The sequence below is a fragment of the Tetrao urogallus genome, assembly GCF_951394365.1.
Source record: "Tetrao urogallus genome assembly, chromosome: 14".
Lineage (NCBI taxonomy): Eukaryota > Metazoa > Chordata > Aves > Galliformes > Phasianidae > Tetrao > Tetrao urogallus.
In genome coordinates this window covers 16,560,976-16,588,748 of record NC_136827.1, presented here as the reverse complement: position 1 = coordinate 16,588,748, position 27,773 = coordinate 16,560,976, and the positions used below count along the sequence as shown (strand labels likewise).

General features: G+C 40.2%; 1 protein-coding gene across 1 annotated transcript; it reads left to right on the top strand.

Annotated features, from left to right (window-relative positions):
- On the top strand, nt 1-26,332 carry AFF4 (ALF transcription elongation factor 4; the record flags this gene model as incomplete). Its single annotated transcript, XM_079542539.1, has 20 exons — nt 1-123; nt 2,644-3,435; nt 4,727-4,771; nt 5,691-5,777; nt 10,556-10,592; nt 12,342-12,390; nt 14,241-14,295; nt 15,326-15,363; nt 15,705-15,867; nt 16,367-17,281; nt 17,965-18,053; nt 19,154-19,391; nt 21,261-21,358; nt 21,945-22,008; nt 22,152-22,288; nt 22,707-22,778; nt 23,930-24,023; nt 24,544-24,587; nt 25,428-25,648; nt 26,214-26,332. The coding sequence occupies 20 exons, from the start codon at nt 1-3 to the stop codon at nt 26,330-26,332; spliced, it is 3,480 nt and encodes a 1,159-aa protein (XP_079398665.1).
- Between the last annotated feature and the right edge of the window lie 1,441 nt (nt 26,333-27,773).

Here is a 27,773-nt window from a genome sequence, read left to right as displayed (position 1 = left end):
ATGAACCGTGAAGACCGAAATGTGCTGCGAATGAAAGAAAGGGAAAGGCGAAATCAGGAAATCCAGCAGGGTGAAGAAGCCTTTCCGCCCAACTCTCCTCTCTTTGCTGAACCCTACAAAGTTGTGAGTTCATTTTACAAATGCTTTTTTTTTTTTTTTATAGCAGAAATTGTATGGAAATATGTACTTCAAGTCTATTTTCATCTGAAATGTTTTTAGGTTGGCACCTTAACCAGTGTTTAAACGAGTATTTGGACTGACTGGCAGATTTGGACTAATGCTTGTGAAGCAGGCACTGTTTTGAAGTGAGGAAAGGGATAATGAGACAGTATAGTATTTTTTTTCTTAAAAAAGCTTTATTTTGCTTCTGCTGTGGTCATTTAAGTGGAACTATTTAAGGTTTTTATTGCATAGTTCAAAACTCACTTTGAAAACAAAACCATTCCCTTATCACAGTTTTGTTTGCAAGAGGTCAAACATTGCAACTGAAATCTTTTCTCCCACCGGAGGGAAGCTGTGAGGTGGTTGTTTGATTCCTGTCCTCCCTTTACTGTGCACAATAACTAAATCCCACAAGTATGAAGCTAACTAAAGCTGGTTGGGATTCAGTGAAACTGATTTGGAGGGCAAAAAAGAAACAAAGCAAAGAACCCCGACTGGTTTTTCAGGAAAGAACTCCTATAACTGTGTTAGCAACAAAAGTTATTCCAGTATAAATAGGAATTAAAACTTACATAACTGAGTGGAGAGAGGTGTAGCTGATATTATTTTACTACTAAGTAAAACTTTGTATGACCAATGCATCACAGCCCTTATGGTGACGGTGCCTACAGTTCTTAAAATCTTGCATGCAACCACCAATACATTCTTTGAAGCACTAGTTAGTGTTGTTTCAGTTATTCCTGGTCAACTTTAAGTGATGCTGTATGGAACTGCTACTTAAAATCCCTGTTGAAACTTGGCTGGAGGCCCAGAATTTGGCTGCAGATTAAATAAATGCACTTTCTTTGGCCCGAATAAGAATTAGAATATAAGAATATAACAAAACTGAGTTTATGAAGTGCTCCGTCCACTTATTTGAAGTCAGCTGTAATTCTGTGCAGATGCCTTTCAGGGAAAAGAGAAAATTTTGAGGGAGAAAAAGATGGACAGAGAAGAATTGCATTACTGTGGTTGGTTGGGGAGAATGTGACTGTAGGGCTTTAAGATACGAGGATCTCTGGATCATATTCAGTCATATTTTTTACTTGTGTGACTACTTGCTTTTGCCTGTTTCCTTTACCTTCTAATACATGGGACTAAAAACTCTATTGACCGTATGGATTTTTAACAGCAGCTTCATTTTTTAGAGAATAAGTATGAATTGGGCATCAGTCAAAAACAGTGAAGTTCATTTGGCTTTTTTCCTGTAAACTGTCAAAATAAGGGTAAAGTATTTCAGAGTATTTTGTTCCTGTTCCTTCCCTTCTGTGCCTGTACGAGTTTTGTTGTTATTTTCTATGGACAGATGTTTTCTCAGTGTCTGCTAAGACAGTGGTAATTAGGGGTGGATTTCTATTGGAGATCTTATTTGATATATGCAATTAAGAAGTTTTAAAGGGGCATTTATGCAGAAGAACACATGGAAGTGATGTTTTATTTGCTAATGGCAGTTCTTTCATTCAGCCCACGGTAGTCTTTGGTAAATAGATACAGCTGACATTTGGGTTTGCTTCCTTTCTCCTGCCTCTGTAAAAACCAATACTTTCAGTAATGCTTTTCTTTGAGTTTTGTGTCCTGGGTATTTTTGTGTCTTCCCAGACTGAAGGATGAATTTTCTTCACAGATACTTTTAGGCCATGTGAAATAAGATGAGAAAATGATAGCTGGGCAAAGTGGCATTTAGTGTTAAACTTGATCAAAGATTGTAATAGAATTGTCAGTTACTTCTTTGTTAGAAGCAGACAGGTGTTACTGCTTTTTAAGTTAGTTGGCTTTTCAACATTGAAGAATTCAACAGAGAATTCAAACAGAGAAAACAAGGATTAATGAAAAAAAAATTAAAGATGAGAAACAGACTTTGAAAATAAATATCTTCCAATTTTCAGACAGGCAAATAGAGAAATAACTCGGTAGTACTGGTGGCCCTTATGGTGCGTTTCTGTCAACGGGAAGTTGGGCAGGTTATCTGCCATCTTTCTGAGCTGGTGTTGGTGTACACCAGTGCTGTGCTCATCATATTAAAAGGTTTTAGAACACGGGACTTAATGATGGGGGAATCTCTGTTCCTTACATGGCTCTTATGGGTATTATGGATATCTGTGGGCACTCAGTTCATACCGGGAGCGACAGCTTTGCCCATGAACAGAGGTGGGGAAGGTGGAAAATGCCCATGTGATTTTTCAGTAATTAGAGATCAGAATAAGAAAAGAAGAAGTGCTGCTGAGGTACATCTTTTCTGCATGCCACGGGGTGTGAAATTACTGCTTAGAGAACAAAACCTGGGAATCAGAAACACTAGCAAAAAAAGGCTTGGATGTTAGCCACGATCTTAGCCTTGAAATTTAGATTAACTACAGTAGTTGTCGAGTCAATTAACTGAAAATGAAATTGTGACTTTAAAGCTGTGTTTTGCATTTGCATTTTCTTTAATGATTTTCACAGACCAGCAAAGAAGACAAATTATCAAGTCGCATTCAGAGCATGCTTGGTAATTATGATGAAATGGATGATCTTATAGGAGATAGATCGCTACCAAAGCTTGTTGGAATTCCCAAACCTACTGTACCATCAACAGCAGATGAAAAATCAAACCAAAGTTTCTTTGGTGATCAGAGACATAATACTAGTTCACATCAGAGTAGCAAATGGACTCCTGTAGGACCAGCACCCAGCACTTCCTCACAATCTCAGAAACGGTCCTCAGGTTTACAGAGCGGCCACAGCAGTCAGCGTGGCAGTGGCAATAACACTAGCAGCAGTGGCCAGAGGCACGACCGTGACTCGTACAGCAGCAGCAGCAGTCGCAAAAAAAGCCAGCATGGATCAGAACACTCCAAATCCCGTTCTTCCAGCCCTGGGAAACCACCTGCTGTTTCTTCATTAAGCTCCAGCCATTCGAGATCTCATGGAAGCGATCATCACAGCAAAGAACATCAGCGCTCAAAGTCTCCCCGGGATCCGGATGCCAACTGGGACTCTCCTTCACGAGTGCCCTCATTTTCAAGTGGGCAGCACTCTAACCAGTCTTTTCCGCCTTCGCTCATGTCCAAGTCCAGTTCAATGTTACAGAAACCCACTGCTTATGTAAGGCCAATGGATGGGCAGGAATCCATGGAACCAAAGTTATCCTCTGAACACTACAGTAGTCAGACTCACAGCAGCGGTGTGAACGAGCTGAAGCCTAGCAGCAAGGCACATCTGACCAAGCTGAAAATACCTTCTCAACCACTGGATGTAAGTTGTTATTTACTGGGTTCTTGAATGTGAATCCCTTTGGGCTGGGATTTTCCAACTTCTTTAAAATCTCAATAAACTTTGTTTACAGTAAATTTTATTTTTTATTAAGTAAAGCATCTTAAACTTTCGCAGTGAAGACCTGTATTGTCACTGGGAAATGCACAAATGCTTCTTCCGTACAGATACTGTGATTTTTGTTAAGCAAAGCCTATGAGATGCACTGAGAAAGGCTAACCGAACCCAGACTGACAAGTTTTCCTAGAGTACTTTAAATTATAGTCAGAAGTTGGTAAGATAGTAGGATACTCACAACTATTTTGACAACCCGTATGCGTGTATTGTCTTTACGGTGGGCCATGTTCTCTTAGACAGGTGATGCTATCTCCCTGTCCCAGATTTTCATTTGAGGAATGTAATAATTTATAGATAGCTTTGCCTAAGCAAAATAAGCTAACCCCAAAGCATGCCAAACTGACAGAGGTTCAGACTTCTCATCAGGTATGCTGAATACAGAGTTCTGTTGGGCACTGACATTGACTATAGCTCGCATACAAAGAGTGTGCCTTACTTAATAACAAAATGTCATTGCATCTTGTACTGTTTGAATTGTGGCTAGAAAGAGAAAACAAAAAAAACATTTGTGCCTGGAATTTCAATAAGGAGCAAAATAAGATTGAGAAAACAGGTAAGGAGAGCTGGAAAGTGAATTACTTCCATATTCTGAAAGACTTCATGTGCTAACGGTGAGGCAGTAAAACATGCAGTAACTTTGCTTCCTTTCTGTTTGTAGTGTCAGGGATGCAAAAGATTTATAGTTTCACAGTTATTGCTGTTTCTAGTTCATGCTGTCATCTATGTTTTACTTCATAATGCAGTTTGCCTTATTGCGTATTCGTGGTCATCCATTTGAGTTCAGCTGTTATACAGCCGTGTCTTCCCAGGGATGATTGAAAGCTATGATTTTTTTCCCTCTCTCAGTTTTTAATATCCCTGACTGCTTAAGATCACTTTAACTGTCAAGTGAAAAGTAAGAGATTGTTGTGGCAGTTTCATAGGTCTAATGTATTTGCTTTTCATGACTGGTTGTGACTCATCCTGTAAAAATCTGAGTCTAGCTGATATTAAAATTAATGTTGCTGAAAAGAATTAACAAGATCTGTTTGTATTTCTGTAGAGTCTAGATGAATCATGATAAGGACCGAAGTTTATTTTTAACTGCTTCATACCCCTGGGATCTTTTAGAGAAAATCTGCTTTAGGAGACATTAATCTTGAGTTTTGATTTCTAGGCATCAGCATCTGGTGATGTGAGCTGCGTGGATGAAATTCTGAAAGTAAGTTCTCTGTCCTTTTGTTCATAACTCATTTGTTGAATGCACAAACGTTACTAAGGAGGTGGAAAGTACTCTGCACTGGATTAGTCCTTTCAAATTGGTTTGACTGCAAGTCATTACAGGAGGACTCCTCAGTTAATCCTCTGAAGCAGGTAGACTGGGGAACACTGGAAGCAGAACTGTGCATGCTGGGCATGCTCATCTCCTGGAGATCCTCATTGAATTGCTTTTCTTCTATCCCAACCCTCTGCTGTTTTCCCCAGAATTAACCATTTCTTCCACCAAACTAGAGTCCTTACATTCCAGTATCCATTTAGGTTGTAATAATTTTTTTCTACCCAGCAGCACAGATCCTTCTTTTCTACCTGTGTTATTTTCTCAAGTCTTTTTATTCCTCGTGTGACCCCTGCTCTTATGTCTGGTATCACAAAGGTATCATTGGATGCTCCACGAGCATTTGAGTAACTTACTTGCTCTGATCTTCAGTACTCCACAGTTATTGGAGATGCTCTGAGCGAACACAGGATACTTTCTTTCTAGCTTCAGGCTTTTGATTTTCACTTATGTCTTCCAAATTTCTGTGCTTCCCTTTTCCAGGTTTCTTCTTTTTACCCTTTGTCTCACATTCACTCTTCACAGCCTGATGTGATCAGACTTCAGTTTCTGTTCAGGCAAACCAATTTCATTGATTTGTGCTTTTCTTGTTTTGTTGCTATGTCTAATCTGTTTTCATGGGTAGAAATATTTTTGTGCAGTATCTCCATTATATGTTTGGGAAATTAAGATTTGAGTATGAAGTTTAGTGAATTATGAACAGTGAACTGAAAATTGAAAGGTAGTTACCATTCGAATCAGGATTGTAACTTGAAATCTTTGTGCTTTTGCTTTGCTGATAGCTGGATTTTTGCTCTGGTTACAGGAGATGACCCATTCTTGGCCTCCTCCACTGACTGCTATTCATACACCATGCAAAACTGAACCATCAAAATTTCCTTTTCCAACGAAGGTCAGTATTGTGATCAAATACTGAATGCTGTTAAAAGATGAGCTCCTGTTAATGGTCAAGATTTTGGAACTCTTTTAAATTGAATTCTGTATAGTTCTGTGTTTGTTTCTGTACCTTGAATCTCTTTATCTTACTTCACAGCATTGCCATTCTTACAAAGAATGTCATTTTCGTTCCTCTGGTTTACACACACAGAGTGGCTTGCATAGATGTATATGGGATAGCTTTCCTTCAAATATTAAAATTAGTTTCATAAATTTAAACTGTCTTTAAGGTAATTGTGAAGTTTTAAAATGCCATAGAGCTTTCTTCTGTGTTGGAGAAAACACTTTGCACTATTGTGTGCAGAAGCAAGCATTGCTTACCTCTATCTGGCAAGCAGTGGTAAATGCTAAGAAATGTAAATGTACTTTTCTGCTTAAACTGAACTTTCCTCATAATTTTGAGGTCCCTTAATAGTGCTATTAGATCTTAAGTTTTTCAACTACGAAGAAAAAAGTTAAGTTTTCAAATCAGACACTTGCTAAAGGCATTCTGAGATCACTTACCCTGAAAGATGCCTTCCTAGCATCCCATGTGCTTAGTAACTACTGAAGTGTTTAAGCTGTTGCTTTTTGCTGCTGTTGGCAGTCGGCATATTTCCAGGAGACCTGCTGAGCTGACACCTCTGAGGAGGGGGCTCTCATTCTCAGCTCTCAGCTGCCTGCTCCCCCCCCAGGGCTGGATCTTGCATCCTCAGCAGCAGTGCTTTCAGTCAGACTGGCATCAGTGATGGTTTGCCTTGAAATGCTGCTCTGTAATCTGAAGTATTTTGTAGGCTGATGAGTGCTCAGGGGAGACAGTTGTGGGTAGTGACTTGAGGAAGCACAGTTTGGTTTGAGGTAGCTGACTAATATATGAAATCATGTTTTGCTTCCTGTATCTACTGATTAACAGCAGTTGATTTAACTTGAGAATATAATTCTTCTCAAGACTCAACATATCTCCAAAATGGGTTGCTAATGTGGCATGATGCCATCTTGCAGAAGTTTTGATGGTCGCCTTTTAAAAGTTGCCTTCCTAACCATGAAGGCTCCACTTTTCCTGACCAGTCTGCTGATTTTTAGCACCATTTAACTGCTCTGCGTTTCCTGTTAGATCCAAATTGTTTCCCAAACCATTCAGTGAAGTACTTCTTAAAAATTTTCTCCCCGAGATCTCTAATGAAATCTGTCAAAGCAGATTGTGCTGTTACACAAATGCTTTGACATCAACTTTCTAGTCTTCTTACCATAAAGATGTTTTTGAATTTACTTTCCATTTGAAACCCCCCTTTAAACCCTAATATAAGCAGGTTGAATTACTCTTTATAACAATCTAATTTGAAAAGAAAGGTGTTTTGTAATTTTGATTGGTTGGCCATAAGTAAATGTTCTCATGAGTCCTTTGTAACAGTTTCCTCAGGGTAGCAGAAATGTTGAAGCTGGGTGATTCACCCAGGAGAGCAGTGGGTGAACGCAGCTTTCCAGAAGGCTCCAACTGCAGCTCATGGTTGTTTTTTGGCCAAAGGTTCCAGGCTGTGTTGTAAGTGCACATCCACCAGACTCCCACAGACTGATGGGAGGTTAAATCTTCTGTTACTGCCACTCCTGAACAGCCCAGAGCTACGGGCAGCTCTGTGTCAGCAGCCTCTGTCGCCAGCATTCTTCTCTCGGTGCCTCTTTGACTTGGGGAGGGAAAGAAGGTGTACAGAAATACAGAAGCCTCTGTGCTGCAGAGAGGAAGGACATGAGATTGCACAGCCTTGTTGACGTCTGAACACAAAAGGAGGCTGTGTTTTTCCTTTTGAATCTGTCGACCTGGATTGTGTTTCTTCACTAAGTTTGCAAAAAATTCCATTTATGGCTGCTCCGCGTCTTTCGACTTTTTGCCAGCTTTTTTATTTTGTGGCTGCACATCTTAGCCATGGAACTTTGTCAAATTCTCTATTTCCAAAGCCTGTAATTTCCTCTGCCTTCTCCCCTCTGTCATTCTTGGCAGTGGGATTTCTCAGAATTCCAGCAAGTTAGTGAGCCATAGGCTTCTACAGCCCAGACCCGGAACAGAACGCAGAGAGCTGAACACAGCACTGGTTTACTTTAATCAAGCCACACTGTTCTAGAAAATCTCTTTCTCTTTAATATTCTATTTATTTACAGGTTAGAATGCTGCAGCGTTTCACAGCATTCCTTTTGTGTGCACAAGTCTGGTACGCTTTGCCTGCACGTAGAAAATTAGGCTCATTTTGGTGGACGGGTGGATTTTATGTGTAAGATTGCTGGCATCAGATCCTTTTCCCTGTGTGCAGAGTATTTGCAGGGACCCAACATCCTGGCTGGGGCCTGTCTGCATTACTATAAATATATCCTGTAATTATCAGGAAGTCTTTGAATCAGAAGATAAAACTTTGTGAAAATAGGTCGCGAAAAGTTTTATGAGTGCTGTGAAAAACAGATTCCTGACTCTTGATAAAAATGTTATCTCATGACCTAACACTCTATAATTTTATCCTACGTAAGTCTTTTTAAAGCTATGGGCTCACAGTCAAAAACTCCAGAGCAGGAGGACTGGCGTGTTTGTAAAACACATCCAGAAGTGCAGCTGTTTCTTGGTGGGCGGAAGCTTTCCATCGGGAAGCAGGCAGGTGACATCACTGCCAGCTGTTGTGGCTGCGTACCTGAGCTGGGAGCTGCAGACATCTCTGCAGAGGTGCGCTGTGTCTCCAGGTTTGCTCGCTCTGTGCCCTGTGCTGCAGTAGCTGTGAAGGCAGTGGTCGGTTGTGTTGATGCCTTGTAATCCAGAACTTTCTTCTGAGAAGCAGAAGTGAGGTCTGACCCCGTTGTCAGGCGTTAAATGGAGATGGGTCCTGTTCACCACAGCCTGCGCTACAGCCAAACCAAAAGTGTACAGATAAGCATTATATACCTAACTACCATTCTAATCCCACCACCATTTTGTGGCAGAGTACAAGCAATGATTTTGTTACCTGGTGAAGTGTCTCCCACCAACTGCAGCAGCCTGCTGTGCTTTTGTGAAAAGCATGTCCTTCCTTTAAAATGTTCTTGATTTCTTCTTCCTCAAGAAATTGGACTTGAAAAAACACATATTTCTGTTTGTTTCTATATTAATCCGTGAGTTTCTGAAAGACATATTTATTCAAAGACAAAATAGATGACGAGTTATTTGGAAGAAGTTGCACATTTAAACATAACACCTCGTTAAAGTGCTCTTAACTGGAATAAAGCCTTAGAAATAGGAGGCTGGCGGAGGTGAGCACTGAGGCAGACACTTTCTGCAGAATTTATGCTGTGTATGCTGGTGAGAACAGTGCCAGTTACTCATCCTGTGCTCAGTACAGTACAGTTGTGCTGCATGTGGGGCATTTTGATTACTACAGGGTCTTTTTTTACTTATGTTTTATCAGTCTTATCTACTTGTCTAAGTTGACAGGAAAAAGGAAACTGAGGAATCATGCTTGCACTCATTGAACCTATGTGTAAGATAAGAATCAGTTTGTATTCTGAAGAGAGCATGGCTTTTGCTTTCTGTTGAAGTAAGAAGACTTTTCTGTAACTTGATCTTGACTTTGCAGTTTAAACATAGGTTAATGTCTTTCAATTAGTAAAATGAGGGGCATTTGAAACATCTTAAAGTTCTCTAAAAGGTTTTGTTTTTGAGAAAATTGCATTCTCTGTACCACTGACAAAATGCTCATTCAGGTCATTATTTCAACTGCTGCCACTTTTGAAATAAAAGTGTTAAAGGAAGTTGGATATATGTAGGTATGCCTTGCCGTGTGGAGCTTTTGTGTGTTTATAAAGTTTCATTTGGAAATGGCATACGTAACTGCATCGCATCACTGGGCTGCCTGTTTCAGAAGACTGCTGTGCAGCTGCGCCCCAAACCCCTGCAATTCACTGTCACCATCAGCTTGGTGAACTGACTCAAATATTCTCAGCTTTTATGCATAAGGTCAGCATTTGTCCTCATTTTAAAAGGAGGTCAGGAAGGTCCTATTTTAAAATGGCACGCTAGCTTAGAAGTAGGTTTTTGGTACCCTCTGTGTATTTGTTTATTAAAAAAAAAATGTTTAATGTTTCAGTGTTTGATAATGTAATGTGTTCCAGGAGGCAGAATTGGGTTTTGTGGAACAGGAATACCAAGGATCGAGCCAGCGCTAGAATTGGCAGGGCTTTATCTTTCAAGGCTAGATTCATAGACAGCAAATCCATTATACATCCAGGCAGGTATTTATCACTGTCTATTGGCTTTTGTACAGCCGGGTTGCCCAGTTACATGAGGATTTGGCCGTTCACCAAAGACACAGGGGTGAAGGTGAGAAAGGGAAGATAGGGCTTGCAGAAGTTACGCAGTGTTTCTGGAGTTTCAGGTATGGTGTATGACAACTGCACGTGGCCCGTCTTCAAAGCAAGCAGGCAGGTACAGATGGCTCAGTGGGACACATGAGCTAAGGATGAGGAATCTCAGGTGCTCTTCCCATGTGCTTGCTGCTCTGCCACAGCTGGTGAAGGCAGCTGGGGCCCAGATAAAGGCTCTGTGTTTCTGGTTGGTTGTTACTGCTGGGTTTTGTTTTCAGCATGTTGGTTTTTCTTTGGGAGTAGGTGTTGGTTTTGTACTGTTGTTTTTTATAAAGGATGGGTGCCATCCTTTAGAGTCAGAACAATAACTGGATTATGGCATGATTTTTGATATGTTAAAATTCCCTTTGAAAAAACTCCTGTGATCTTTTATTCCCTTAGGAGTCTCAACAGTCCAGTTTTGGCACTGGAGAACAGAGTAAGTACATTAAACTTCCTTTCCTATGTGCTGTGTTTTTGTTACAATTGAGTATTCTTAGCACCCCTTAAGAAGTCAGGCTTTTAGAGAATGAGACTCTCCAGGCTGGAAAAGGAATGGACTGTATGTGAAGATTGTCTGTACTTTCTCAAGACCTACAAAACAAGCACTTGATTTTATTTGTGGCTTCTTGTTGAGAACTGCAAAGTTAATTACTATTGTGTAACTCCCTCATAACTTCTGAAAAAGGGGGGAAAAAAAAAGTATTGAATCTTTAATTTGTTGTTATTTTTTGAGAATAAGCTTCCTTGGTTGATTCGATTGAAAATAGCAGAGTGTGAAAACAGAACACCCACAGAGAAAACCCCTGGGCACATTGGAAAGCAACAGAGTGCATGTGTTTATATTTTAATAGAAAAAGCACAATGCATTTTCTCCTTTTTCTTGTCCACTTTCACTTTGTGGATGTAAAAATCGAAGAAAACTGATCAAGGACTCAAGTTGGGTTGCTAACGTTCTTGAGTGCATTATCCCAGAATGTATTTCCAAATGTTAGACAAATAGGCCTTTTATTCCTATCTGACTGGATCTTCATTTTGAATATTACTGAAATGAAGCATTTTACCAGGTAACATATCTGGCAAAACTGAGTTAGATTTGTGCTGCTGCCTTCCAGCAGCCCTACCGGTCCCTGTCAAAGTGATTAAACAGATTAAATAGTAAAAGCGGAATGGTTTATTCTTAGGTATTCACAAGCAGCTTATTCTAAACACCTAATACACTGGGGAATTAGGAAAACAAATTAAGACTTAATTCCATGAAGCTAGCCAATAGATTTAAATTCTGGAAACAACTGGCCTTTAGGTATGTAATCAGAGAGGCGGCGTAGATAAAAGCACAGAACCATTTCTCAGCTCCTCTTTCAATTTTCTGTGAGGCTTCTAACCTCAAGTCTTGTTCTGTTGCACTATGCTTATTAGTAATATACTAGAACTAAAGAACGGGGAAGGAAAAAGAAGACAAACTGAGAAGCACGTTGTATCAATCTGTGTTCTGACTGTAGGATTTGGTTTATGAGTTTGCTTTGTGGATTTAAAGACTTCTCATTCACTAAAAAGCTGGGTAGGAATGCTGAAACAGATAGAAAAGTTGACAGGCTGATTGATCTCCTGTACTCAGCACGCAGAAGGTAACAGAATAATTTTCATGGAATGGTTTGGGTTCTAGGGGACCTAAGATCCCATCCAGTTCCAAGCCTCCCACCAGACCAGGCTGCCCAAGCCCCATCCAGCCCGGCCTCAGGCACCTCCAGGGATGGGGAACCCACAGCTCTCTGGCAGCAGTGCCAGGGCCTCCCCATGCTCTGACTAAGGAATTTCTTCCTAATGTCTAATCTAGACCTCTTCTACTTTAGGAGAGTCGCTTCTATCCTACCTCGATAAAAGCAGAACAGTTTTTCACACCTTCAGAAACAAATTAAGCACGTGTTGGCTTAGACAGCAATGATTTAAAAAAGCCTTCTAGATTTTCTTGATTGAAGTGGTTGTTTCTCTTGGCATTCTGTCTCTGCTCCGCTCACTTGGTCCATCTGTGAGCGGCTGCACCTGACGTCAGCTGGTCCCTCTTTCTCCTGTTCACTCGGCCATTCTTGAGTTTGTTTAGCTGAGCCTGTTTACTTCTGGCTGCTTTGGAGTGACCGTTTTGCTGTCTGAGTTTGAGTGTACAGCTTTTTTTTCTTTTTCCTTCTAGAACGATATAATCCTTCATCAAAAACATCCAATGGCCATCAATCCAAATCGTAAGTAGCAGTCGAGAGAACGTTTCTCAAATAATAGTCAAATTTAAATGTAACTATTTCTTTAACAGAACGTGTCAGTTCTTGCACACTCTTTATCATGCTTGCACTTCACTGACAGGGGGAAAAAAAAAACTGTTTTCAAGCCATTTTCAGGGACAACAGTGCAAATATGGTGCTTTGGTGTGAGGAACAAACGCACTGTGCCTTCCTTCCATTTCCCTGCCCTCTTGTCAGCCATAGGATGCTGAGCAGGACTTTGGCCTTAGGAACTGGCTTGTGAACTGGAAAGGTATCAGCACATAAGAATGGGCAGGATGGGGCAGGATTTACCAAACATGTGCACTGCTAAGCTGTCAGTTGGAAGCAGCTTGTTGCAGTTGCACAAATAGGATGAGGAACTGTTCTGTTATTAGAGAAGATGGTAAATTCATTGGGCTCCAGTTAAATTTGTACTACTCGTTCACTGAGTGACTGACAGGCTTTTTTATTGGTTGTGTACACAGACCTAACATTATGCTTCATTAATCATACATCAGAAAGAAAAAATAAAAAGCAGCAGGAAGATTCTAACTGTAGTCTGCCTTATTCATACCTGAAAATTGATTATATGCTGTTTAAATACAACTTCCAAACAAAAATGTCCACACTAGCTGATGGAATGTTTATTGAAAGCGATTGTGGATTCTGGAGGTCTGGTATTCTAAGTTAATACTTGCTGTGATGCAGTTGCAAAATGAAGTTTATCTTTTCTGCTTATCTGTGTACATTTTTCAGTATTAATAAGATTAAAAAACGTGATATATGAGAAGGAAATGGAAAATAATTGAAGACTCGTTTGTTTATTTATTTGTTATAGACGTAGTCAGTTTCCTGAAAACATGAGGTTTCAGATGTTTATACACGGCCCCTTCAATAAGTGGTAGCAATAGGAGTTCATCATTTGGCTTTGCTTTTGTTATAGCTGTGTAATCCTCTATGAAAGAGCTGTGCTGGTTCCAGAACGAGAGGATGCAGGAGGATGCAAGAATTAGAGTTAGCACTGAACGCTAGTTGAAGTGAGGTGCATGGGAAGAGGGATGAGAAGATATTTGCTGTGCCAATAGAATTTCTGATAAATTGACTGTGCTCTGTTCAAAAAGCATTAAAAGTGAGATAAATGCATCTTTTGATAAGGGTAGCAGCAGAAAATAGATATGGAACTAGATTCTTGAGGTTGGTGTTTCTTTTCAGACTATAAGAGCAGCTGTACTGTGAAAGTGGGAACTATTCTAATCCTTTCTTATCTTCTTTTTCCAGATGCGAATCGAACCAGACAGAGTAAGATGTTTTATTTTTGTAATAAAGGTGTTTTTCAATAAGCACAAATACCCCACTATGTTTTCACTGTGCTCCTGTACTTCAGTATCACGAAATAGCGTGTGTATGGATGACTAGGATAAATAAGAGTAATTATACCAAAATTTGCCTTGTAGAACTGTTGGGTTTTTGCCACTAGACAGGAAGCAGTCACAAGTCTTACATTTCTTAATTCAGTGTGAAACAGTATTCTTGGCCATTGTGTACACAGATGTTTTAGCTCCTCCTGCATTAGTAAAACGTGTCAGAATTCCTTTCTAAACTTAAAAGAATGAACAAAGGAATCAAAGCACTACAGTCCATAGTTTTCTTTAAGGAATGACTTAATTTGCCATTCTCAAACGTTAAATGTTTTAAATGGTAACTTGTGGATTTCACCCACACGCCCAGCTCTGTAGTGTAAACAGTAACTTGTTGGAATATAGAAGAATGCTTTGAATGTAATTAAGGTACATGGAAAAACTTGTCTCACTTTCTCCCTTTTACTTACTTAGTATGTTGAAAGATGACTTAAAACTTAGCAGTAGTGAAGACAGCGATGGAGAGCAGGTATGTTCATGAGAGACCCAAGTTCCAGAAAAATATACTAAGTGCATTGACAGTTTGTTACTTCAGCAGTGTTCAGTAATCCAACAGCAAACTGAGCAGCTTAAGAGGAGGATTTGCAATTGAGATACAAAAAAAACAGTTAGCAAGTTTTCAAACAAACTTCACGTATTCTAAAATGCAAATCTGGGGAAAGTCATCTGTTTTGTGAGAACAGGACATTTGTACCTGCAGAGTCATGCTGTGATTTCAGATGGGCTTTTTCTGAATGCGAAATGGAAAAACAGAGTCCCTTCCAAACACACACATGATGGGCTGCCACTCAGAGAGCCCCTCATGTTGTGCTGTGCTGGCTAAAGAGTGCGTGGCACGCATGGTTCCATGCAGCAACCGGCTGGGGTGAGAGCTGCTGTGTGTGCCTCTTACTCCCAGGTTGTATCAGTAACCATGAGTCTAGAAGCTCCTTTATTTTTGTCATCTCTTTTTTCCTCTTTGTTGGTATTAATTTTGTGCAACTCCAGCCAGAGGCATTCAGCGTGCTGAATAAAACACACCTGTTGAATTTATGCTATCCAGCAGGAGTCCACACTACTTTTTTTGCTGTTCTCAGTTCTGCTGTTTGGTATTTTTTCACATGGAAAACTTGAAGATAGTGCGTTTAGTTGGTTAACTGCTAGGACATGGGACATTCCTGGAGCAGCATGCTAAGAATTTGTATCATCTGGCTCTAAAACATGGTATGGGGGAGTGGAGAAAATAGGAAATCTCAGAACTACTGTCAGAATAGAGAGTTCTGAGATGACACATTTGTGGTAAAAGCTTGGATAAAAGAACTCTGATTTATTTTTCCTTCTATACAAGGAAAAGGCAGGCAAATTTAAACTTCTGTGTTTCTGAATACTGAAACGCTCTGAACACTCTTCAGGCTAAATATTTTAAATCTTTAAGACTTTAAATCAACACTTTGCAGCATAATTGCATATGTGCAACTCTGAAATAGCTTCCAGAAGCCTCACGCTGTTTTTAATTGCAGGACTGTGATAAGACAGTGCCAAGGAGCACACCTGGAAGGTAGGCATTCCTTTGCTTTCTGTGCTGCAATCCACCAGTAGTGATGTTTGGTCCAGTCAGCACTCCTGGCTTGATCTCATTCCTAAAATCAGTGTCTGTTGTTTGTCTTTGATTAGAACAGAAGGTGATTAGAGTTTAATCAGTGGCTAAATGACGCATATTCTGCAAATTGTACTGACAACACTGTGAAGGGGGGAGGGGAACAAGGTGCTCAGCTGCGTTGAATTCTTTAGCAAATGGTAGTTAAAATATTACGTTCTATTCTCCCTGATGGAAGAACTTCCAGAATGCCTTTGTGCACTGAGTAACGTTGGTTTATTTTTCTTCCCTTTTGTTTTCAGTAGTTCTGAACCTTCACAGCATAACAGTGAAGGAGCAGATAATTCAAGGGATGACTCGAGCAGCCATAGTGGATCTGAAAGCAGTTCAGGATCTGACTCTGAAAGTGAAAGCAGTTCCAGTGATAGTGAAGCTAATGAACCGTCACAGAGTGCATCCCCTGAGGTAGGATTTGTCAGGCGTTTGGGCATTGATCCTGAGTTTTGAAAGCAAAAAAAAAAAAAGAACGTGTTCTCAGTCTCTATTTTTAGCAAGAACTTCATCTGTCAAGTGTAGAATTATTTCTGCATTCGTTCAATATTCTTTCACTAAAGTACCTGTAATTGGATATGACAGTGATGTTTTTTATGAGCACACATTTGTTATTCGAGGTGATTTTGAGCATAGTTATCTCTTGGAGTGCAGAAGTAAGATATGGGAACAGCAGCTTAAAAACCAGTAGCTTTAAGTCTGGAAAGCCGTGGCAGCAAGTGCTTCCTGTGGGTTGCAGCTCCTCTGGTTGAAGGAAGAAGGAGACCTGCTATTTGTAATTATATGCATTTTTCATTAGTTAATGACCTCAGGTGCACCTCTTGCTTTGGCTTGCAGCATAGTACAGCTGCAGAAAAGATGAAGCCATGTGAAACACTGCATCTAACAGAGCTTTTTTAAAATTTGTTTTTAGCCAGAGCCACCGCCAACAAACAAGTGGCAGCTGGATAACTGGTTGAACAAAGTTAATTCACATAAAGTGTCACCAGCTTCTTCCGTGGACAGCAATATCCCATCCTCACAAGGCTACAAAAAAGAGGGACGGGATCAGGGAGCAGGAAGTGGGTACGCTGATCAAAGTGGATCCAAGGACTCGATTTCTTCAACGCCAGGGCGAGATTCCAAACCCACCCAGAAGGGCTCAGAGAGCAGTCGTGGCAGGCAGAAATCACCTGCCCAGAGTGACAGCTCAACACAGAGAAGGACTGTGGGTAAAAAGCAGCCCAAGAAAGCAGAAAAGACATCTGTTGAAGAGCCTAGAGGAGGTCTTAAAATAGAAAGTGAAACCCCAGTAGACATGGCAACAAACATACCTTCGAACAGGCATAAGGCAGCCACTAAGGGTTCCAGAAAGCCTAATATAAAGAAAGAGCCCAAATCTTCCCCTCGGCCTACAGCAGAGAAAAAGAAATACAAGGCTTCAAGCAAATCTGCCCAGAAATCCAGGGAATTCATAGAAACAGATACCTCATCCTCTGATTCAGATGAAAATGAAAGCCTGCCTCCTTCATCACAAACACCCAAATACTCCGAGAGCAATAGGACTCCTGTTAAATCTTCCATGGAGGAGGATGACAGCTTTTTTCGGCAAAGAATGTTCTCTCCTATGGAAGAGAAAGAGCTTCTGTCACCACTCAGCGATCCTGATGAAAGGTACCCACTTATTGTGAAGATTGACCTGAGCCTCTTATCAAGAATACCAGGGAAGCCTTACAAGGATGCTGACGTGCCCAAAGTGGAAAAGAAAAATGTGCCAGAGAAGCATGCAAGAGAATCCCAGAAGCAGCCTTCAGACAAAGGTTCTACAAAAGGCAAAAGGAAACATAAACAGGTAATAATACTGTAAATAAAATTTTGCCTGTTATCTTAGCCTTCTAGTGTCTCATTACAGGGGTTAAGCATATGGCCCAGTAACCTATGTCATACCTCACTGTAGTGGCTCGGTAATTTAGGAGATGACTTTGTCTACCTATTCTGTGTAGAAAAAATGGATAATTCCTGTGCCATTATAATAGGGAATATTGGAGTTTTCGTTTGGAGTGATGCGTGAAAGGCAGCAGGTTGTGCCTTCAGGTGTGTTGGCACTGTAGCTTCAGTTCCTGGAGGTAGAACAGACTGTATACCCTGTAAACCCTTTGACTTCAGGATTAGATTTATGTAAAAATCTTGTCTTCAGCACTTCTGGGAGACTTAAAGACTATTAAGGTTTCTAGCATTCATAAGATACCTGTGTATGACTCCCCAGCATAAAATCTGATTTTGTACCAAAACCTTTGGCAGATTTTCCTGGTATTTCATAGTGATGTGCTTGTTATCAAACAACTTGAGACTGCCACTTTTCAGATATTTGATACAAGCTGGATGCTTCAGGGAATGTTTTTGTGGCCTGTATGAATCTTATTCACTGCAAGATGCCCACTGAATTAAATCTGTTAAATATGAAAAATTACTGTATCTGTGAAGCTTTAAATGTAGACAGTTATTTGGATGTGTTTCTTGTTTGCTATTCAGAATGAGGATGAAAACAGAGCCAGTGAAAGCAAGAAAACGAAACTGGAAGAAAAAGCTCCATCAGGACACAAGACTTCTAGCAGTAGGGAGTGAGTATCTTGCCTGTCTCTGCAGCTGTGAAGGCTCAGGGTGATCAAAGGGAAGACTGATGTCCATCTCCACCTCTTCCTTACCTTCTTCCCCTCCCTCCTCAACAAAATGTCTCCTTATTATTAATCAGTGGGTAACATTTGGTGGCTTCTATTTCTTCAGACTGATTTTTTTGAAGTTTCCATTAGTTGTTGGTGGAAATTCATTTCCGTAACCAAAAACATTGACCAAATAAACCCTACCATGAAGGGTTCGCCTTTGATATACTATTTCAGATCAAACAACTGACAGCTGGTGTAATTACACCATGGAAAAAAAATTCTCTACAGTGAATATTTGTTGAATTACTAATGTGTGAGAAGCTGCAGCTTCTGGCTGCAGATGCCAGAAGTCTCTCTGAGTTAAATGCTTTCTTTGTATTTGTTAGGAAATGTAGAAAAAATGGATGCTCGTCTGTCGTGTTTTTTTCCTTTACTCCTAATATTTTTTTGGTTGCTAGTGTGATTATCTGAAAGGCACTTGGTTAAACGCGACAGCGTGGTTTTCAAAAAGCTGTGTATAAATAGTTATTTCATGAGCTGTTCTCTGTGAAAAGGGGAGCCAGAATTAGCAACTGGAGTCCTCAGCAATCAAGGTAAGACTGTACCAAAGGCTAATGGCTTCTAGAGAGCAGTTATCTGGGCCATCTTTTTTCTGAGCTGTCAGGCTGACTCGTCTGCAATAGACAGACTGGCGCTAACGCTGGCAGTCGTTTCTGACATTACAAGTGTTGGGGTGTTTTTAAGAACTGTTGAGGGATGTGGTTTTATGGTTCCAACTTGCCTTCTGCGTTTTCAGGTCAGAACAGATAAAATGGTGAAAACTAGTTCAATCAGGCTGCATAACGTTTCGTTACTGTGGAGATTATTCTCTTCCTCTGAATCTGTCTCGTTACGGTCAACATTAAAAATCTTGGTGGGTTTTTTTTGGGGGGGAAAGGGTGAAAGCTGAAATGGAGAAGGGTGTGAGTCTGATTTAAAAGAAAAAAAAAAAAGTGATATTGGATTTTTTGTTTATTTCTGTTTTGAAAAATAAAACTGAACGTATTCATTTTGTCCAGGTCTTTAAAACCAAGTGCTGTTAAAGAGAAGGATTTACTGCCATCTCCTGCTGCCTCAGTCCTTCAGAAGGATTCCAAACAAGAGCACGGGTCCCGGAAGAGGACAGTCAGTCAGTCGTCATCCTTGAAGTCCAGCAGCAATGTTAGTAAGGACAGCAGCAGTGGCAGTAAAAGCAGCTCATCTTCTAAACAGAAGAAGATGGAGGGAAAAGGTTCTGGCAGTGCTAAAGAAACAAAGGTAAAGGGCCTGTTCTGCGAATGCCTTGAACTTATTTCTTGGCTTTGCAGTTTGTGCGCAGTGTCATCTAAATAATTTGCAGTTGAAGATGAAATGTAATTAGTTTCAGATTTGCCTTGTTTCATGCCATGGTGCTTAAGACTCTAAATTGGAAAAAAACTTGGGAGAGATTGTCAAATACTAATGTTTATTCCTACCAAGTATTTGTGTTAATTACTAAAGTGAATTTAGTCATCCTTTGATGACAGATGCTGCTTATATTTGCTGTTTAATTTGTTAACGAGAAATATCACTACGAATCTGTTTACCCAGAATGAACAATGAGGTTACTCCTATGTTGCTGGAGCAAGTACAGGTCTTGTCCTCATTTTAAGGAGAACAGGAGCTGAGCCTCTGCACAGTGCTGAGATGCAAAGCTGTGGCTCTTATTTTTCATCCTAGGATTCTAGAAAGGTTCAGCTGATTGCAGCTCAGGAAGGCACAGGGCTCTCTGTGGTTAGAGTAGAGAAAACTGTTGAAAAGGTGATGCAGAAAATATTTTTGAATCAACTTAGATTAAGAACATGTTTAGTTGGTGGGTTTCAAAAATATTATAAGATGAAGAGACTGTAAGGTCATGAAATGTAACGTGCTTTTTCATTAGTATATAAACGTGCCTTACTGGACAGAATTTAACTTGTGAGGACACCTGGGTATCTGTGTAGAGCAGTTTCTGTTGTATAGCCAGATTTGAGTGTAATATGTTGAAGTTGGATGGCTTTCACCCTTATCTTTGGGATTCCAAATGTACTGTTTGTCTTTGAGTGCTATAAAGTGTTCAGGAAGGATAATTGATCTGGGGAGGAGTAAAGCAGCAAATGGCCATTAGCAATGGCAGAAAGTAGCTTAGTCATCAGGGTGGAGTTCATGCAATATTCAAACTGGGAGACCTGCTGGATTAATTTATGTGCCATTACTGTGAGATTTTAGAAACCTGGGAAGGTTGTGTGCATCGGTGTCTGCACCTACAGGAAGCCTGTAGATAGCAGGTCTGCAGCATAGACTGCTGCTCTGGTCTTTCCTTATTCATCGGCACAGAACTGTCCCTAAACCAGCTGTTAACTTGTTTAATGTTTATCTTTTCATACTTTGAATATGCTTAGTCATGTCTTTTTTAAAGTAGTGTATTTTTCCTGTATTTCCCTGTGTGCTTTGGTGTGTTTTATGTTGCACTGGTGGAGAGGGCATTGCTGTGCAAGTGTAACGCCTTGCAACTTCGAGATCCTTCTGATTAGCAAGGATCTGATGAAGGCAGGTTGTGAAATACTCTGTGTAGTTGGCCTTTGGTCATGATAAATCCAAAGGGCTGAAAGCACACTGAAGCTGGGAAGCTGCTTTATGGTGTTTAAGGACAGATTCATGTAGAATTCACAGGATGTTTTAGTGTCCCTTTAGCCTGAATTGTCACATTGAGCCATGTAAAATTAAGGGGAGCAAGGACAGCATGCTGTGAGGACAGCTGTTATTTCTCCTGAAGATGATGTTTCTGAAATACTAATCTTTTCAGGCCAGAGACATTCAGCAGTGCAGTGTTGAAAGACATGAGAAGTAATAAAAGTATATATAACCTCTTTGTTCAGAGTGGAAAATCAAGATTTAGCAATATGGGAGATCTCCCAGTGTAGTAGGACTCAGCTTAATTATAGCCTCTGTGTCTTCCCTGTGCCAGCATGAGATGAAAGCCTCAGGGAAACTGTGTTATTATATGGTGAATGGCAGCTAAAGCAGCTACAAAACTGACCTTATTGCTTATAGAGTGTAAAGTCATAGGAGAAATGTATACATTAAATACCTTTTTGTCTTTAAAAAAAAAAATTATTGACATTTCAGGAGAAGATTCTGAACAATTCATCGAGCTGCCCTCCTGTTTCTGCTCCATCTACAGAGAGCTCAAAGTCAAGAAGAGCAAAACTTGTTTTTGATGACAGGTAAGAAAGGCAGAGGATGCCTTTCCCTTTTTGGGGATGCTCATCTTGGAGCACAGCGAGTTCTCTGTGGAGAAGAGGGTTGTCCTGTTTGCTTCACAAAAGATGCTGAATACTGGTTTATGCTCTGGAAATCTGTGTATTGTTCCTGCAACAATGTGCTTCTCTGCCTGCTCTGTGCACCATTTACTTGGCACAAGTGCACTCCTAGAGGAGGAACTCCAGCCTGCCCTGTGTGTTCCTGCAGAGCATGGACCAAATGGTAGACTGACATATTCCAGGCTCGTCCTGTTTCTAAGTGTTGATGTATCCATTGCACCCTTTCAGAATATCACTACGGCCTCTCTGCCTGTTCTCTTTTAACAGAGCTGCTTCACCCATAGTGAGCAGTTGTTGTTTTTGGCAGCAGAGAGGAGCCTTCATTTTTGAATTGCAGATCTACAAGAATGGGATTGTGATACAGTAACTTCTGTTATTGTAACTTGAGTTAGAGGGGGAAGAAATGAAAGCTGTAATGTTAAGAAACTTATGTCAATAAAGGAAGTGCAGCGTAGGTGATCTGAGTCCATAAATGTGTCTTCTATTGTAGGACTTACTCAGCTGATCATTATTTACAGGAGGCAAAGAAGTTAAAACATAATGCAGATGCGTTGGTAAGTAAATCTGCAGTGTTTATCCAGTGTTTGCACGTTGTGCTGGGTTTTGTTTTGCTTTTGCTGTGTTGCTGCCTGTCTGTACTAGAACTTTCTGGTATTTCCTCTCAATATTTCCCTTTTTTTTTTCCCAATCTTCTCAGTCTGACAGGTTTGAGAAGGCTGTGTACTACCTAGATGCAGTGGTGTCGTTCATTGAGTGTGGGAATGCATTGGAGAAAAATGCTCAGGAATCCAAGTCCCCGTTCCCTATGTATTCAGAAACTGTGGAATTAATCAAGTAAGCACTGTAGGGCACATACAAAACTCAAATGGTTGGGGAAGAGGGCTGGAAATCAGGGCTTCTACATTTTACCGATGTTCTGCCACTAACTGTTGACCTCCCGTACTCTCCACTGAGAACGGATCACTTGCCACTGTGTTGCAGTTACTGAAGCTTAAAGTATGTTCCTGCAGGTTGAGATCCTTTGTTTCCAAGTTCTTGATGCTTTAACAATTGGTAGCATGTGCAGAGCAGAACCATTCAATGATTGCCTAGCCGTGTTCTGTTTAGGGTCTGAGGGAGGGACCTGAAACAGGGAAGGAATTGAAATTAGAATTTCATAAGAACTTTGGTGGCTGATAGATGATAGTACGATATTTTGTTTTGTGGTTTACTTGATAGATTGATTGTTTTCTTGTTGATAATTTGTTCATAGGTACACTATGAAACTGAAGAATTACTTGGCACCGGATGCTACGGCTGCAGATAAAAGGCTAGCAGTGCTCTGGTACGTGTACCCTGACCTTTATACCACACACCAATTAACTGAAACTGCTTTCCCTCTGTGAAATGCTGTCTTACACTGGGTTTTCAGGTGTTTGGAACCAAATGGGAGTTTTCCATTTGACTATACAGAACGAAGGATGCTATAGATTGATTACTGTAAATGAGGACGGGGGGCATGGTAACAACAGCAGAGAAGTCTTTCAGCTATTAAGGAAATCACTGGCTTCTTTCAGCTCCGTAGCATTACGTCAGTTGATGCTTAGAATGTGATGTCATTGGTCAGCTGACTGTTGCATGCAATGAAGTTGTCAATGTGGCTAAAAATGATAGAGGTGCCTTTGTGAATTTCATCATCCTTCATGTTTTGATCAAATTGCTGTTGATGAACTGATCTCTTCATTTTCTCTCTTTGTGAATTACAATGTACAGAAATAATGGATTACTGTTGAGTTGGTTGCGTAGTCATCTGATGTTGGGCTGTGACCTAAATGCTTTGGGAAACTGTAAGATTGCATTAACAAGCAAACTGTTGTCTGGTTTTGGCTTTAATTTTTGAAATTAAAATAATCAGCACACAGTGCTTTACTCAATTGAATGAATTTATGATTCTGATTTGAAATTTTCTTGGAAAGGTGAACCTCTCAATTGGATTTGCGAGGAGTAACAGCAAAAAGATTTGGGGTCCTTGCTGTGTGTTCACCCAGTGAAATGGCAAAACTTGGAATGGCTGTTAAGAATTGTCACTTGCCTCCTGGATTAATTAAATGGCTGCAGCAAGTAGCAAAACAGAGCTGACTGTCAGGTGGAAGAGAAAAGAGGGAACGGTGGCAGAATGCACCAGACTCTTGATGTGAAAAAAAAAGTAATTAACCCCTTCTGTAGGAAGTAAATTAGAGTTGTTAGCTGAGCTCAGAACTGGAGATGACCTGTGTCACTGCAAACTGTAGTTTCAGCTTAAGGCACAAAACTGTTCTTTACTTTCTTGAGAAGTAAAGGTGGTGTGGGACTTCTGCTAGTTACAGCTTGACAGTTGGCTTTTTAATGTTGAGGGAGAAAGCTTTTAAAAGCACAGGTACTCAATTTTTGACTTTCAGCATGTTGTGATAAGCTTGACTTTAACTGTGAATGTTTTGCTGTTCTCTCTTTGGTTAGTCTTCGGTGCCAGTCTCTACTATACCTAAGGCTTTTCAAACTGAAAAAGGAAAGTGCATTGAAATATTCTAAAACTCTGACTGAACATCTGAAGGTAATTGGAGATATATTTTCTTCAAATATTAAAAAACTAATCCAATTGAAGCTCTGCATCACTTAAAATTCCTCTGCCTGGTATTCAGACTGCTGCATGGGAACTTCCAGCATGTCCTAATTTAGGACTGGACCTTGGAAGTGCGTTCAAGCTGCGTAGTTTAAAGCTGGGAGGATGCAGCATGACTGTAATGCCATCATCCCACTGGTCCTAATGATAGCTTCCTATTAATGTTCTGATGCAGCTTTTGTTTTTAGTAAATTCAGTTGGCTTCAAAGAGAATTTTAAAATAATTCTATTGTTGTTGATATAACAAAGTTAAAACTTTGCTGATTTGTGTCTTAGTCATCACTGAAAGAGATGTTTTTCCCAATTTTGAAAGTACTTTGATGTTATTTGGGATTTTGATTATTGCTTAAAAGAAAAGCCACAATAACTCGTGTTCAGAAATGACCGATTAAACAACCAGATAGAATATAATTAGCTGAAGGATAAACATAAATTTATTTTTTCCCAACAGAATTCCTATAATAATTCTCAAGCACCGTCACCTGGTATGGGAAGGTAGGTCGTAAAAGTTTACCTGTATTTCTAATTTATAGCTCGTTTTCCACATAACCTGCAAGTCTGAGGTGCTCAAAGAGCAGCTTTCACTTTTTTGAGCCTTGGTTGCTTTTGAACTAATTCCTAATTGCTCTAAGGTCTAGGTTTTGATTCTGTTGTTCAGATGAGTGTTCTGATAAGAGGTTTAGAAGACCGCTGTGCAGAAATATTCTCAGGCAACTCCTCGTTGGGAGGAATGAACAAAAAAATCCTCAGTGTGTCCTTAACACACAGGTCACTTGTCTCTGTGGTTAGTTGTTTTATGTAATGCTTTTTCTCTCAAAACAAGAGCTTTATTAGTGCTGCAGTGATGCACTTGAAGCCCACATGGCTACAAGTACTTTCATGATTGGCTTTTCCATAGTACAACAATTTACTTCTGTTCTTGAAATATGACAACAGATTTTTAATAGATCACTCTGTAAAAAAGCAAAAACAAAAAAACCCCAGAATTTTAGGAGGGCATTTCAGATTTGTATCGTGTTACTTGAAAATATAATGGCAGTATAATTGCCTTGCTTTAATTTTTCCATTATTACTATGTAAGGTTCAACTTATTTAAGCAGTGAATTTAATTGAAAGATGCTGCTTGTATCGATTTGGCTGTGAGGCTAAAATACAGGAGCTGGAGGAACCTCAGAGATTTTCACTTGTTGCAGGGCCACTCTTGACTTCTCAGTGTGTGAAGTGGGAGTGCTTTAGCATCCCGTGTTCTGAGCTGCAGGAAGAGAGGTTTGCATGATGCACCTGCCGTACCTGTGCGTGCCTTTTACAATGAAATGTTTTTCTTTGGATGAGCAGCAAGCCTGTCGGTATGCCGTCTCCGGTCTCTCCAAAGCTGTCTCCAGGGAATTCAGGAAATTACTCTTCTGGGGCAGCCAACCCTTCAGGGAGCGGGTCTTCAGTGACGATCCCCCAGAGGATCCATCAGATGGCAGCCAGCTATGTCCAAGTTACATCCAACTTCCTCTATGCCACTGAAATTTGGGACCAAGCTGAACAGCTGTCTAAAGAACAGAAAGGTGAGGGTAGGCAAAGGCAAGTTATTACCTCAGGCTTGCATGTTGTGCTAAATCCTGACAGGTTTTCAATTTTGGAGTTATGGTTAACAGTGCACAATGGTACTTAATTGGGTCCTCTGCAAAAGGAAGATGGAAAGTAATTCCTTCGATGGCAGTGATGCCCTGGGCTGGCTGTCTTGGTTGTCAGTTGGTGTTGTAAGAAAATGTAACATTTCCTGCCAGCTGTGCTTAAAGTAAATGAATAAATAAATCTTGCATTTCCGGTAAGTTGTTCTCTGCAGGAAGCAGAACTTGGTGCATTTCCTTTTCTGAAATCCTGAAGTGAATATACACATCTGAGCAGAAGGCCACAGCGTAATTATGCTTAGCAACCTGTCTTCTGCAAAACAGTAAAGAAATGAACTAGAAAGGCCCTCTTTCCTTGCTTTCTCTCCTGCCGTCATTCAGCCATCTTCCCTTTCTTCTGCCTCCATCTGGAAGATTCGTGCTGAGAAGGGAGCGCAGTCTTTCCCGTACAGCAGCCAATGCGAAAGGCTGTGCCTAATTTGTGTTTCTGTTGTTTTAGAGTTCTTTGCTGAACTGGATAAAGCTATGGGCCCTCTGGTTTTCAATTCGAGCATCATGACAGACCTGGTGCGTTACACCCGGCAGGGACTGCACTGGTTGCGCCTGGATGCCAAGTGATACTTGGAACTGAAGGAATGGAAAACAGAACGCGTTCTTCTCGCTGCCTCCGATTTATCTCCACAACACTGTGTCATGTCAATAAGGAAGACTGCCATAACACATTGCTTAGTTGACACTAAGAGCAAGGAATGCTTTCCCGTGTCTCCCATCCTGATTTGTGTTTTGTGTTTTAACCCAAAATTATCTTGTTAATGGACTCCTTCAGTATTCCCTTCTTAAGTTATTTAAATATTTTTAAATTTGCGACATATAAAGGTGTAGCTTTGCTAATCTATCGTGGATAGATTGGGTCATTGGAATTCCCGTCATAATACGTAAATAGTTGGTTTAAATCCTATTTATTTTAATTTTTTAATTTTAATTTTGGAGAGCCCGATTTTGGGCAATTTTTAGCCGTTTCTTCCCTAAATTTACCCTTCCAAGTACTTAGGAAAAATTAAACATAGACACTTTATTTAAGTACTTTGTGAGCTTTGTTACTCTGTAATGTCTTGTGGTGGTAGAACCTGTAAAAGGAATTAGGATTGATAGGTTCTAACGTGTAGAAACACCATACTTTTCATGCCTAATGCCTATGAATCAACTAATAAATGACAGCTAGAGTTTTATTATTGCAGAATTTGTACTAAATAGAAAAATTCCAGATATTCTTCTACGTATTAAAATACTTCATTTAAATGAATTTTAAAGAAATTTATATGGAAAAATATTTAGCTGGATCTGACTTGGGTTGCTTTCAAGGCAGTTTCAAAGCATTGATTTAACACTATAACAAATCACGAAACATTGCAGTGATTTGCATTTGATGTAATATCAGAGTAATGGTGTAGGAATGACCTTCTGATAGGTGCGATGCATATAGGAAAGGTTTCTGAAATGGACAATCTTGTGCTTTTTTATATCTCTTCATTTAAGACGCATTTTGTTTCCTTGCTTGTCATTTTTTGACACTTGCAGAATCCGCCCTTTTGTGGTTTAACAAACAAACAAACAAACAAACCAGTAGTTAAATTCCTCCCAGAACTGCCATTTGCATCTTCTTCATTGACTGGAAAATCAGGAATCTTAAGTAGAGATGGAGATCCATTTTTTCCTTTTCGGGTCTGATGGTTAATGGACACTACAGCATGACAGTGCAACAGCCATGGTGGGGTGGGAGCACACCTGCTATTACAGGGAAGTTGTCTAATCGTTTTGATGCAGAATGGATTTAAAACTTGTATTTACCCCATATTAGTGAAGGTCCCATTCATGTTTGATGCATTTGGTGGAGCAGAATATTCATGTGAGAGGAAGTGAGTGGGTGCAACAGATATAGTTGGTGGAGTTGCAGTCGACTGCTCCCAAAACATGTAAACCAAAGTACCTTTCCACGTGAGGTGCTTGTCTGAGTCAAAGGTTTAAAATGCTACTGCTTTCAGTATTGCTTAGTGCCCCT